Source organism: Hyalella azteca, unplaced genomic scaffold (assembly GCF_000764305.2).
Source record: "Hyalella azteca isolate HAZT.00-mixed unplaced genomic scaffold, Hazt_2.0.2 contig11898, whole genome shotgun sequence".
In the NCBI taxonomy this organism is placed as follows: Eukaryota; Metazoa; Arthropoda; class Malacostraca; order Amphipoda; family Hyalellidae; genus Hyalella; species Hyalella azteca.
This window is the reverse complement of record NW_025941874.1, coordinates 429,807-443,058: the sequence shown is the minus strand read 5'-3', so window position 1 is coordinate 443,058 and position 13,252 is coordinate 429,807. Positions and strand designations below refer to the sequence as shown.

At 38.7% G+C, this 13,252-nt stretch overlaps 1 protein-coding gene across 7 annotated transcripts in view; it reads right to left on the bottom strand.

The window, feature by feature from the left end:
* The window catches only part of LOC108683084, a 29,575-nt gene that overhangs the window by 2,743 nt on the left and 13,580 nt on the right, over positions 1-13,252 (bottom strand). For 3 of the 7 annotated variants that reach the window (XM_047883053.1, XM_047883054.1, XM_047883052.1), the window contains exons 2-4: positions 6,807-6,867; positions 4,302-4,428; positions 1,266-1,475 (exon numbers count right to left, since the gene is read on the bottom strand). In XM_047883053.1, coding sequence (XP_047739009.1) covers positions 1,266-1,475; positions 4,302-4,428; positions 6,807-6,853 — 384 coding nt within the window. In that variant the 5' untranslated portion in view covers positions 6,854-6,867. Of the gene's footprint in view, positions 1-1,265; positions 1,476-4,301; positions 4,429-6,806; positions 6,868-7,475; positions 8,043-9,149; positions 9,172-9,352; positions 9,366-10,517; positions 10,540-13,252 lie in introns of those variants that run through there. The other 4 variants (XM_018172364.1, XM_047883055.1, XM_018172365.1 and 1 more) reach the window with 4 other exon arrangements.

Sequence of the window (13,252 nt, the reverse complement as noted above, 5' to 3'; positions counted from 1 at the left end):
AACACCCATTCTCTCTTTTCTTTCGCCATACACTACACCCGGCAGTGAATATCTTACATATCCTTCGCTCTGACTGGAATCTTCTCGATCCTTTAACTACATTCCATGATCAAGTACACTATTTTTTCACGCTCGCAGCCAGCAATCAACATTGTAGCATCTAATCTCACTTCGTTCATGACGTACATATCCACTCATAACTCATTCCTCATTCATGCAGAACATGCTGTTGCACCTCTCCCGCAACATAGCTATCATCCCGCAACATAGCTATCCATAGCTATCATCCGCCTACTTTGACTGCTCTCTTTCTACAATGCACATAGTTTAGGACTTTAAGTTGTCTGTACTTCCGTCTTCATGCGTGACAAGCGTCCTGATTATTTCCACCATTTAAAAGTCCTCTTCACCTTTTTTAATTATTAGCTTATATTATTATTAATTATTATCAGCTTATATTATTTCACGCTCATATTCGTCATTGTATTTACTCGTCAATACCTCACTTCATGGTAGTGTCACTTAGCTCGGTCGTCGTTGATCTAAAGAGGCTCCTCAGTGTGGGAGTCATAATGGAGATAACACGTCTCTGTCTGATTTGTCTATGACTGGTAGAATTGTTTGGGGCTTGGGATCCAAAATGCACATCGGTAAATTCCTCTTTAATAGCGGTTGCATTATTGATGCAGGCTAAACGGCGAAACGTACTATTTGAAAGTACCGGGAAACCGGCAGTGCGAACATTGTTTGGTCATAACGACCTTACAAAAGACAAGCAGCATCTCAGTACTACGACAGTTTTCAGCTTCTATGAAGGACTGGCGAAGCGATGTCTGAAGTGAACGGAAGCCACGTTCCTATTTGAGAACTTGACAAAGCTACAATTGAGAATGCAAAAATGCCACAATTGATAATGCGAAAATGCTAAAATTGAGAACGCAAAAATGCTACAATTGAGAACGTGAAAATGCTACAATTGAGAAAGCAAAAATGCTACAATTGAGAATGCGAGAATGCTACAATTGAGAATGCAAAAATGCTACAATTGAGAACGCGAAAATGCTACAATTGAGAACGCGAAAATGCTACAATTGAGAACCTGACAATGCTAAGATTGAGAACATGTTGAAAAAAAAAGTTATTCAATGTTAAGACTTCAAAGTCATTTCACAGCATCTTACAATCAAATTATTCTTGATAGCATCATGCATTACCCATCATTAATTATAGATTGTCTTTAGTTTGGAGTTAAAATCTAGCCTCACCTTGAACACTGGAGGGAAAGCAGCAGTAGAAGGCAGTAAGATGGGGTCAGGTTTCTTGCAGGTCTTGAGATCCTCCATGAGTTTTTCTTCGTCCATTTTCATAACTAATGAATAATTATTAAGATTGGCAATCGATGTGATGTCCTCGACGCCACAATAGTGTCCCCTATACCACCTTTCACCCAGAACCTTTCCTCTCACTTCCCGGTACTGTGGAGAGGTGTGAGAGTGAGCAGAACAAGGGTCGGGGTCATGGCGAGCAGAACAAACGTCAGGGTCATGGTGAGCAGAAGAAACGTCAGGGTCATGGTGAGCAGAACAAAAGTCGGGGTCATGGTGAGCAGAAGAACTGTAGGGGTCATGGTGAGCAGAAGAAACGTCGGGGTCATGGTGAGCAGAAGAAACGTCGGGGTCATGGTGAGCAGAACAAACATCGGGGTCATGGTGAGCAGAACAAACGTCTGGGTCTTGGTGAGCAGAACAAACGTCAGGGTCATGTTGAGCAGAACAAACGTCGCGGTCATGGTGAGCAGAACAAACTTCGGGGTCTTGGTGAGCAAAACAAACGTCCGGGTCATGGTGAGCAGAACAAACGTCAGGGTCATAGTGAGCAGAACAAACGTCAGGGTCATGGTGAGCAGAACAAACGTCCAGGTATTGGTGAGCAGAACAAACGTCAGGGTCATGGTGAGCAGAAGAAACGTCGGGGTCATGGTGAGCAGAAGAAACGTCGGGGTCATGGTGAGAAGAACAAGGGTCAGGGTCATGGTGAGCAGAACAAACGTCAGGTCATGGTGAGCAGAAAAAATGTTAGGGTCATGGTGAGTAGAACAAATGTCGGGGGCATGGTGAGCAGAACAAACGTCGAGGTCTTGGTGAGTAAAACAAATGTCTTGGTCATGGTGAGCAGAACAAACGTCAGGNTATATATAGTCAAATGGGGTAAGACAGGATCGCAGCCTTCATGGGGTAAGAAAGGACCAGCCCATGGTGTGTATTCTAATTGCACTGAATTTAATTTGACAAAAGAATATGTTAGAGCAATCATTGCCTGTCATTTCAGTGCTTGTTTCAACCCTCTTCTGCAAAAAATGAATTTCTGGCTAATTTTCAAAGAAAACCTATGTAAAGAAGGGTCACAAAATAGTTAACCCTGTTCAGGAAATAAGCCTGTCTCTTATACACATCTAGATGTGTATAAGAGACAGGAACAAATGTCAGGGTCTTGCTGAGCAAAACAAATGTCCGGGTAATGGTGAGCAGAACAAATGTCAGGGTCATGGTGAGCAGTACAAACGTCAGGGTCATGGTGAGCAGAACAAACGTCAGGGTCATGATGAGCAGAACAAACGTTGGGGTCATGGTGAGCAGTACAAACGTCAGGGTCATGGTGAGCAGTACAAACGTCAGGGTCATGGTGAGTAAAACAAATGTCGGGGACATGGTGTGAACAAGGGTCAGGGTCATGGTGAGCAGAACAAACATCAGGTCATGGTGGGCAGAACAAACATCGGGGTCATGGTGAGTAGAACAAACTTCGGGGTCATGGTGACAACAAACTTCAGGGTCATGGTGAGCAGAACAAACATCGGGGACATGGTGAGAAGAAAAAGGGTCAGGGTCATGGTGAGCAGAACAAATGTTGGGGTCATGGTGAGTAGAACAAACATCTTGGTCATGGTGAGCAGAACAAATGTCGGGGTCATGGTGAGCAGAACAAACATCGGGGTCATGGTGAGCAGTACAAATGTCGGGCGGGGTCTTGGTGAGCAGAACAAACATCTTGGTCATGGTGAGCAGAACAAACGTCGAGGTCATGGTGAGCAGTACAAACGTCAGGGTCATGGTGAGCAGTACAAACGTCAGGGTCATGGTGAGCAGAACAAATGTCTTGGTCATGGTGAGCAGAACAAATGTCAGGGTCATGGTGAGCAGAACAAACGTCGGGGTCATGGTCAGCAGAACAAACATTGGTGTCATGATGAGCAGAACAAACGTTGGAGTCATGGTGAGCAGAACAAACGTTAGGATCATGGTGAGCAGAACAAACATCAGGGTCATGGTGAGTAGAACAAACATTGGGGTCATGATGAGCAGAACAAACGTCGGGGTCATGGTGAGCAGAACAAATGTCGGGGTCATGGTGAGCCAAACAAACGTCTGGATCATGGTGAGGAGAACAAATGTTGGGGTCATGGTGAGCAGAAAAAATGTTGGGGTCATGGTGAGCAGAACAAATGTTGGGGTCATGGTGAGCAGAACAAATGTCAAGCGGGGTCTTGGTGAGTAGAACAAACATCTTGGTCATGATGAGCAGAACAAACATCGGGGTCATGGTGAGCAGTACAAACGTCAGGGTCATGGTGAGCAGTACAAACGTCAGGGTCATGGTGAGCAGAACAAATGTCTTGGTCATGGTGAGCATCAAACGTCAGGGTCATGGTGAGCAGAACAAACGTCAGGGTCATGGTGAGCAGAACAAACGTCAGGGTCATGGTGAGCAGAACAAACGTCAGGGTCCTAGTGGTGCATCAATGCCTGCTTATGTGCACCTTTAATTTTGTTACATTAAAGGTCCATTAATTAATCCTTAGTTTAAAGTAAATGTTTCAAGATTCATGTTTTCCCTATATTTGGTCAGCACAATAAACTTGTATAACAAGGCAAGAACCTAACATTCAAAGTCAGCTAATAATATACTTCATGAACATTTGATTCATAAAAACATGTATGTGACTGCAAAGTTAACAGGTGTATGTAGATAAGCATACCTACTTCTATACAGTAGATAAAAAATTGTAGATATTTGTTACTTTTAGGTTTTATCTACATTTGTAGATAATTGTAGATAAAAATTCCCACAAAATAAAAATTTTTATAGTACACTCTTATTTCTATTGCTACACATTAAATGAAAACAATGAAATATTTCATTTCAATTTATCAATATCTTTGAGGAGTCAGCAAATATAGTTCATGGACAGACCATCTGAATAAAATTTTATAATTATCCACAATGAGTGTCAATATACAAACCTCATCCATGTTTGCATCCACTTCCATGAGCTTAATGAGGCTCGGCTCAGAGAATACTTTCAGGTGATTTTGTTGAACAATTCTGCCCACACCAAGTCTGGGAAGCCTCAAGATTATGTCCCATAACCTGCAGATCAGCAAAAACTCAATATACCGTATATAGAGCAAGGCAGAATGAGTTTAACATAATATTCAAGAGCCAAGCCCAAAATTAAGATTTTAACAAAATTAATATCTAAAATCAGAATGTTTTAATCAGAATGTTTTAATAAATGAGCTACAGAAAATGAGGAAGACAGTGAAAAACGAGTGATTTATAATTTTTTTACCTCATTTTACAAATTGCAATAATATTTCATTTAATATAACACACAAAAAGTAATTTCTTTCAAAGGCCTGAATTAAAATATCTCTAAAATGCAAATAGAAATTTTTTAGCATTTATTTACACCTATTAAAACATTTTGCAGTCAAGTTATAGTCAAATGGGGTAAGACAGGATCGCAGCCTTCATGGGGTAAGAAAGGACCGGCCCATGGCATGTATTCTAATTGCACTGAATTTAATTTGACAAAAGAATATGTTAGAGCAATCATTGCCTGTCATTTCAGTGCTTGTTTCAACCCTCTTCTGCAAAAAATGAATTTCTGGCTAATTTTCAAAGAAAACCTATGTAAAGAAGGGTCACAAAATAGTTAACCCTGTTCAGGAAATAAGCTCTGTCTAATGACAAAAATTTTTTTGGCCAGTTTTGTGGATGTAGGCAGGTAACCTCAAGTAATAAGCAACTTTTGAGACAAACTAGGCATTCCTACCTGCTACCATCACTGCCTGACAACTATTCTAAAATGGGGTAAAAAAGGACCGGACATGGGGTAAGACGGGACCACTAAATGATCCTGTTTTACCCCACAAGTGGTCCTATATTACCCCATAAATGGTCCTGTCTTACCCCACAAATGGTCCTCTTTTACCCCATAGTTTATCAAAAATAGCTTTTATATGAATATATTATTGTGCATAAGTATACATGGAGTATTTTGGTCAACATTTTCATCTTTTGCTTAAAATAACCATTCTAACTTGTTAGCTTTTTTAATTAGATGAATTTAGCATAATTTTGTGAATTGCATCATGGGGATGGAGAAAATAGGGATGTCTCTTCCCATTAGTGAGCTGCAGAACAATGTGCAAGAGTGGTTAGGGGAAAAATCATTGTGTGAAACATAAAAAATAATTATCACAATTTTGTGAGAGGGCATGGGCTATGTTTGAAGAAGTGCACCACAAATGCAGTTAGCAAGAAAACACATGACGTCCGACTCTTAAGTTATTATCCATTGGTTTTATTACCAATTTGATAAATTTTCAGACAATGACACTATAATGGAATATACATGTAGCATATGGCAGTGCTCTACAATGAATCAAAGCCAACCTACTTTTTCTATGTTTAACAAAGTTTTCTTGTGGCAAAAACTCCAATGTGACTGATATTAGAGTTGACTTCCTGCAGCACAAAACGGTAACAAGTGGTTGTGTTTAATCAAATAATGTGTTTCTAGATGGATAATATTGAATATCAGATTTATATTTTTACTTAAAACCTTGTAACATAAGAATTACCTGTTGGTCCTTTCTTACCCCAGCCTGGTCCCATCTTACCCCAATGGGGTAAGATGGGACCAGCTCACTTTTTTTAATCTGTACAGAAAACTGTGTTGTATGCAAAAAGTCTGAGTTGTAGCTTTGAAGCCCATTGCATAACCACACCTTGTGATAAGTTTAGGATTTTTTAGTTATTCATGGTATAGATGCTACATGCCTGTCAGTGATTTCGGTCCTGTCTTACCCCATCTGACTATACCATATGTGTTGAAGGCTACAATATCATGCCTCTGACAATCTCCAATCATCTGCCCATTCATACATAACTTCACTAACGGCCATGCACAGGAATTAAAATATGAGCATTTAAATGAAAGTTTAGACTCAGACAATGAAATTAATGCTCTTTCCCTCTTTTTTTAAAAAATTCGGAAGAAACGGAATTGATTTATTTAGTTTAAAGTAGCTATAGAAAATTAAATCAAATTGCAGCTTGATATTAGTTTCCCTTTCCATTTGATTTAATACATTTTAACACCTTCAATTCATTTTAGCATGTACCAGTGACTGCTTTTATCTTGTCAAATTTTCATCTGTGATTATCTCCAATATCATGCAAAATATTAAAAAATCATACAAGTAAATTTATCTTATAATTGTTCATACTTTCTTGTAGTGGCTTCAGAAATTCATATTTCTGCAAATTTCTATGCAGGTTTAAGATAGTAAATTTGATTTATTAACAACATTCCAATAGTAATAACATTCATTTTCAAGTTATAGGAAGCATTGAATACTGACATTTTTTGGAAATTGTGATTAACTGTCTGGGTTTTAACAAGCTTATTCTTCCATCTAATACTAATATATATATATATATATATATATATACCGTACCTGAGTCCAGTGTAAGCAGATTTTTTTCCAAACCGAAAAAAAGGCATTGTGATATCACTATCTGAAAGAAGAAGTGTCCAGAAATTAACAAGCCTGATCAGGACCAAAGGTTAATTTTGTTTATACAGTACAGTTCTTAACTGATAAAATTCAAATAATGTTAGGGATGGAACCCTTACATTATAACACAGGACTGGCACTGAATGTATCTACTTTCAGGCCACAACCAGATAACCAAATCCAACCCTAATCATTAAAAAAAATACATTACACAATACTAAAACATTTACTATACATGCAAAACAATTAACAAACGCACAACAAACAAATTTACTTACAACAATACACATATATACTTAATACGTGCCCGTGCACATCTCTCTCAACACTTGTCACAACACCTACAAACTTACGTCCAAAAACTCAACAAAGAAAATAAAACATCTAACAAACACCCGCCATGCCATGTAATCTCAAAATACATTCAAAATACACTCCTTGTCAATCACCAAACTAACACAACAATACCTTACATAGCTTCACATAACTTATTATAACATTACATAAACATTTAGTAACATGTGATAACATAATATATAACAGCCTTACATATCATAACACAACTCTTTACTTTATCATTGCCTTTGTAAATTCTAACTGCTGTGGCACCATTGTATCCGGCCAGATGTAACTCCTGAGTGAGCTCTTCCTCCGAGGTCTCATCACCAAAAGGTCCTATTATATACTCCTGCTGACACAGTGTGATTAAGTGGGAGACTGGGAGTTGGCATTTGATCTTCCAAGATCCAATTAGACTGGTAGAGAGGAGTTTAGTGATACATTTAGAATCTTGGTTGTCCATTGTTACTATCAAAAGATTTTTTCCAGCATTTTTCTTGACTCCTTTGAGTCTTGACCCCTATGGTTCCAAAATATGATGTGGCTGGCAGGCTGGGGTTTTGCTAGGAGCTAAATCATTTGCTAGAAATTTGGTGATAGGATGTTCATCAGGTATAGGTTCAATAATCACAACTAAGGGGTTGCCTGGGTTGGCAGGTGTGATTTGCTCAGGTACTTCAGCTGTTTCAGCAGAGTGCAGAGAGAGCAGAAGTTTGCCTCTGCAAAAAAGGTAAGACTAAGAACAGTATCAGAGGGACAGAGTCAGATATTTCAGCAGAGACAGAGAGAGCAGAAGAGGTTGGCCTCTGCCCACAGGTAAGAACCGTATCAGAATCAGACAAGTCTCCCGATCCTATACTCCTAGTTAACCAGAATAGGTAAGACAAAAACCCATCAAAATTTGCCCCAATCCCATCATGTTGCAATTTTCCAGCCATTTTTTGCAATTTAACTGCTCCTTATATGCCAATTTATCAACTGCAATCTGTCTAGAAGCTTGCATCTCACATCTTACTAGGCTTGAGAAGTCATCAGGTTTATTGATGTTTTGAGTTTGAGCGTCCCCAAGTATATTCGCATTGCCTCCAAGCTGCCCTGTCATTGGTACCGACTCGGAAATGGGAGTTTCAATCTCTGCCTCGGGGTCAGATGTCCCAGATGAAAGGCTACCGGTAGGGTGGTAGTTGTTCTTGCTTTTTTGGACGTTTACTCCCACCCCGTCCCATATTCTAAATGTCGCGTTTATAAAATAATTATTAATGGGAAGGTACAGAAAAAGAAAACTTCTGACCAACTCCAAGGATTTTTCCTGCAAGTCAGAAACGAACTGACACTAACATTCAAAACTGAACGTGTTCTACCACGGGAGAATGCTGCAGCTTTTTCATGCCATATTTTGTGATGACATTTTTGTATTTAGTGTAAAAAGCATACAAATTGTACCTAAAAGGCTAAAACTCTTGTGTTTGACATCCAGTAGGAGCGAGAACATTTATTTGTGAGATTAGTTAAACAGTGTTGTATTAAATCGAAAGCTTGTGGGTGACTGTGGCATCCATTTGCAAAATGTGAATCCAAAGCAGCAAAGCTTGTCTGAGCCTGGATCTGCCTGATGGAATTCAAGTGTAAAAAACAGTGCCTGATTGTTCTGTACTACCGTCAACCGGGGCTACTCGGGACGGGCAGGGTAACTCGGCACAGTCCTCAGACACGGCGTAAAACTGTTTTAGTAGCAAAACTAATTGGAATATTGCAAAACTAAACATAGTGGCATAAACATCAATGTTTTTCCTATCTATGTAGTATAAATGAAGTTCAAAAATACTACATTCACTAGCTTTGAAAAATTCTTGAAAAAAATGGTGAAAAACAATATTTTGAAAAGTTACTTCTGCTAAGGTCTGTAGTAAAAAAATATTCACCGTATTAAAAAATTTTACTTACATAAAAGTTGCACCCAGGTGTCGGCTTGAAAATGTAATTGACAGATTTTGCCTATCTCATTCCAAAAAAAAATGGCAGTCATTTCTGCCCGGCGGGGCTATTTGGGACACCCCCAAAAGCGCATTTACAGTAGAACCTCAATTAGTAAAGGCTCCAGTTAAGAAAAAAATTGATTAAAAACAAAGAATATTGATTACATTTACCTTGCTGAGCAAAAATAAGTTCAGTTATCGAAAAATTATTGCATCATTGGTCATCACAAAATTGTGCATAGAATGTCATATTTAGAATTGTGCACTAGGCATCATAGAATGAAAAGTAATTGACCTAAACTATGATTTATTTCTCCAAAACATATGATGGTTGTCACTAAAACATTCCTTTCTGTTTCAGGTACGTTTTTCACTATCTTTTCAGCCCATTTTCTCATTTATGGAAAAAATGCACTATTGTGCTCATCATGTCTGTCTGTCTGTCCGTGACCTCAAGTTTACATCCATGAGAAAATGCTCTCTCTGTCACTCACTGCAGTGAGTACTGAGTTATATTTTTTATAGTAAATTCACTTGACCCAATTAAAATGGTGTGAAATTACAAGCCGTCCTGTAAGCTTACAGATACAGAAAAAATGCTATAAGGCTGCTGATATGAAGCTTGCAGTGTACAAGGTTGTTGTAAATGCTCAATGGCATGTTCATGGATATGGTAATATTGCATCAATAATACAGTACCATCAACTGGGGTGACTTTGGCTGTGTTTTTGATTTTGTTCTGCAAACAAAAGCGGGGTCATAAACGATGGCCAAAGTCACTCCGGCATTTATGACCTCGTTTACGACCCTGGCGTTCACGACCCCGTTTTTGTTTTCAAAACAAAATAAAAAACTCGGCGGAAGTCACCCCAGTTGACGGTAATATCATATCAATAAAGGAAAAATGAGTAAAAATCACAGAAAATGTCATTTATTCTACCTCTACATCATCTACAATGAAAGAGGACTTCAGAGTACTGTTAGTAATGGATGAATACACTCTGCATGCTTCAAATATTTTAAAATGAAGTTTCATTGCAAGTGTCCTGAGTAGCCCTGTTCGACGGGGCTACTCAGGATACTTTTTTTTGCTTCCGGCACCTTACGAATAGCATACCCAGGTATAGAATTTTTTTGACAATGCCATTCAATAACCCTCGCAAAGAGCTATAAAATGAGCCTAAACTTGTTTATGAAATGTTTCATCGTAAGAAGTTATTAACAGTTATTAACAAAAAAACGCTCAAAACTGTCCCGAGTAGCCCCGGTTGATGGTAAGAGATTATAATTTATTTGGTAATAATTGCTAACAGTCTATCTGCCTTATCCATCATACTTGCCATTGCCGTACATGTTTGTCCCTTAGTTGAGTTGGAGCCTGCTTGATCAGGTATATCATCAATTAGCTATGAACTTATGAGTGCCTCTGTGCACAAAATAAATAAATAATATCATAGTGACAAACCAGAGATTTTTTAGAATCAGTTCATTTTTAACTTCCTCATTTTCCTAAAATTTACACCAATTTAAAGTATTAATGTCACTTATTTGCTTAAATCGCAAGTTGACTAAAAATTTAAAAGCAAAGAATAGTCCACAAAAATTCATATCTTTATAGAAAACGTTTTGGAGTCCAGCTCCATCGTCAGTTCATAGAATCTAGAACATACATAGAAAGTCACATACATGACTTTCTATGTATGTTCTAGATTCTATGAACTGACGATGGAGCTGGACTCCGAAACGTTTTCTATAAAGATATGAATTTTTGTGGACTATTCTTTGCTTTTAAATTTTTACACCAATTTCTTATGTATGATAAGGCTGGTATCCATGATACTTTACTGGTCTACTTATGGGACTCAAAAATGAACTTGAGGGAGAGTCTATAAAAAACTCTCTGCTTTGCCACTGTTTGTGCAGCTGATATTAATGATTTTAAAATGGCTTATTTAACTGATTTGGGTTTAATTAACTTGCCATTTAATTTAGCTATGTTTAATGACCTTGCCATTTAATTTAGCTTTTTACATCATAACATGCTGATTCTGAGTGACTCATGTTTCTCTAAGACAAGAGAATGTTGGATCTCCTTGATTCAATGATGAAAACTATTCAAGTGGTCTGAGTGCCAATGAAGCACATAATGTGTAGTAGATCATAATTCAATAAGTATTAGTTGCATAAATACAGTCTGAACTCTGAATAGCTAGTAGTATGAATTATGTTCGAATTTTCAGTGATATAAAAACACAGGCAGGAAAATTGAACGATTCCAGAATTTTAAATTGCTTGTCTTGCTATCTTGTATTTTACAATGTATGACGAACTGTGTATTTTGCGCAGGTATTGAAAAATAAAAAGAGAATGTTCAGTAGTTAAGCTCAATTTTTTGGCAACCCCAGAGCAACATGAGTGTAATCAGTGTTTGACTAGGAGGTATTTTCATTGCAAGATATTATACAGCCAGACGGGAAAGGTTAACCCCACCCCTTTAAAACATCATAACACATCGAGTTTTGCCAGTTTTAACGTGCAAATGGTGGCAAACGATTTATCTTGCGCTCTGCAATCTATAGCAGGTTTCTTCTTCTTCTTTGCAGGGTGTCCACTTGGAGTGGACTTAAAGCCGCAGGTCTGCCAGATGGGTGACCATTGGGCCTGAGAGCTTATAGCTTGTGGTTTTCAGCTTTTTTGTATATGAAGTTAATTGCTGCCGTCTTGTGAGGTAGGCTGATGTAAGCTCAGTACAGGATTGGGTAGAAGTTTACAGTGAACATACATTAGTAAATGAAATGAGTTACTGCTAATGTAATTTAGATAAGTAAGAGCTGCTAATATAACAAGCTTCATTAAACAAAAACGATAATAATAATATAAATATATACATAATTATAATAATATTGAAAAAAACTAGATTATCTACTTGCTAAATCGAAACATATATCAGCAGTTGCCATGCATTAACAATTCTATCATGCTTATACAGCATTGCAAGGCGCTCATCTAAAGATCACTTAGCTTACCTGACTTTAAAATAAATACTACATTGAAAAATTGAGAGATTTTCTGTGGTACCTTATCACTAAAGTTACCTCCCCCCAGGAGATTACAAAGGTCAAGTTCTACATTGATGCTTCTCAAGTTACTTAGTAGCTCCTGTCTTATGAGCACATGACGCTGACAGTCCAGAAGAAAGTGAACAATTGTGTCTGTTGTGTTGCAGGTGGCACACTGATCAGAATCACTCATTTTAAACCTGTGCAGATAGCTCCTGACACCTGCATGCCCAATTCTAATTCTTGCAGATGCACATTCTAGCTTGCGAGACTTCAGGCAAAGCCAAGTGCAAAGTCGAGGTTCCACCATATTGTCACTCAAAAAAGCTCCTTTCCGAGTCTGAGCAACAGTCGTTTTCCAGTTCCTAGTCCAGCACTTGTGTAGTTTCTCCCTCAGGACAGTAAGTGTCTCCTCTATGCTTAGGGTGCTCATAGCAGAAAATACATTTTGGTGGCCCATGTTCGCTGCCCGGTCAGCAATCTCATTGCCTTCCACCCCTGAGTGGCCTCTCACCCATTGCAGTACAGTTAGGGCTTGCCTTTCTAGTACAACATCTTGGATTTTGTAGACGTACTCCTTGTACGAGTGGTTGACGGTGTTTCTGATGGCTTGCAGGGCCAAATGGGAGTCGGTCAACAGTAGGATGTCTTGCGTTCTTAGTCTTGGGGCCAGACAACAAATCTGCTGAGCCTTCAGTATTGCAAAGAGCTCTGCACCAATAACTGTCTGTGTTGGGTTCAGCTTCCATGTCATGGTGACTTTTAGACTTGGTGCATACATAGCTGCAGCTGTGGAACCATCACTGAGTTTGGATCCGTCAGTATACACATGCACATAGGAAGGAGAGTTGGTATGGCAGAACTCCTTGAACATCCCCCTATTGATGCCAGGGGGGGCATCATGGCTACATGTGCTCTGGGTGGAGAGTTGGATTGTAAATTGTAATAAGGTGGAACAGGTGAAATATTGGGCGTTCAGATTTTCTTAAAGCTTGGCATGGCCAAGTTGGAT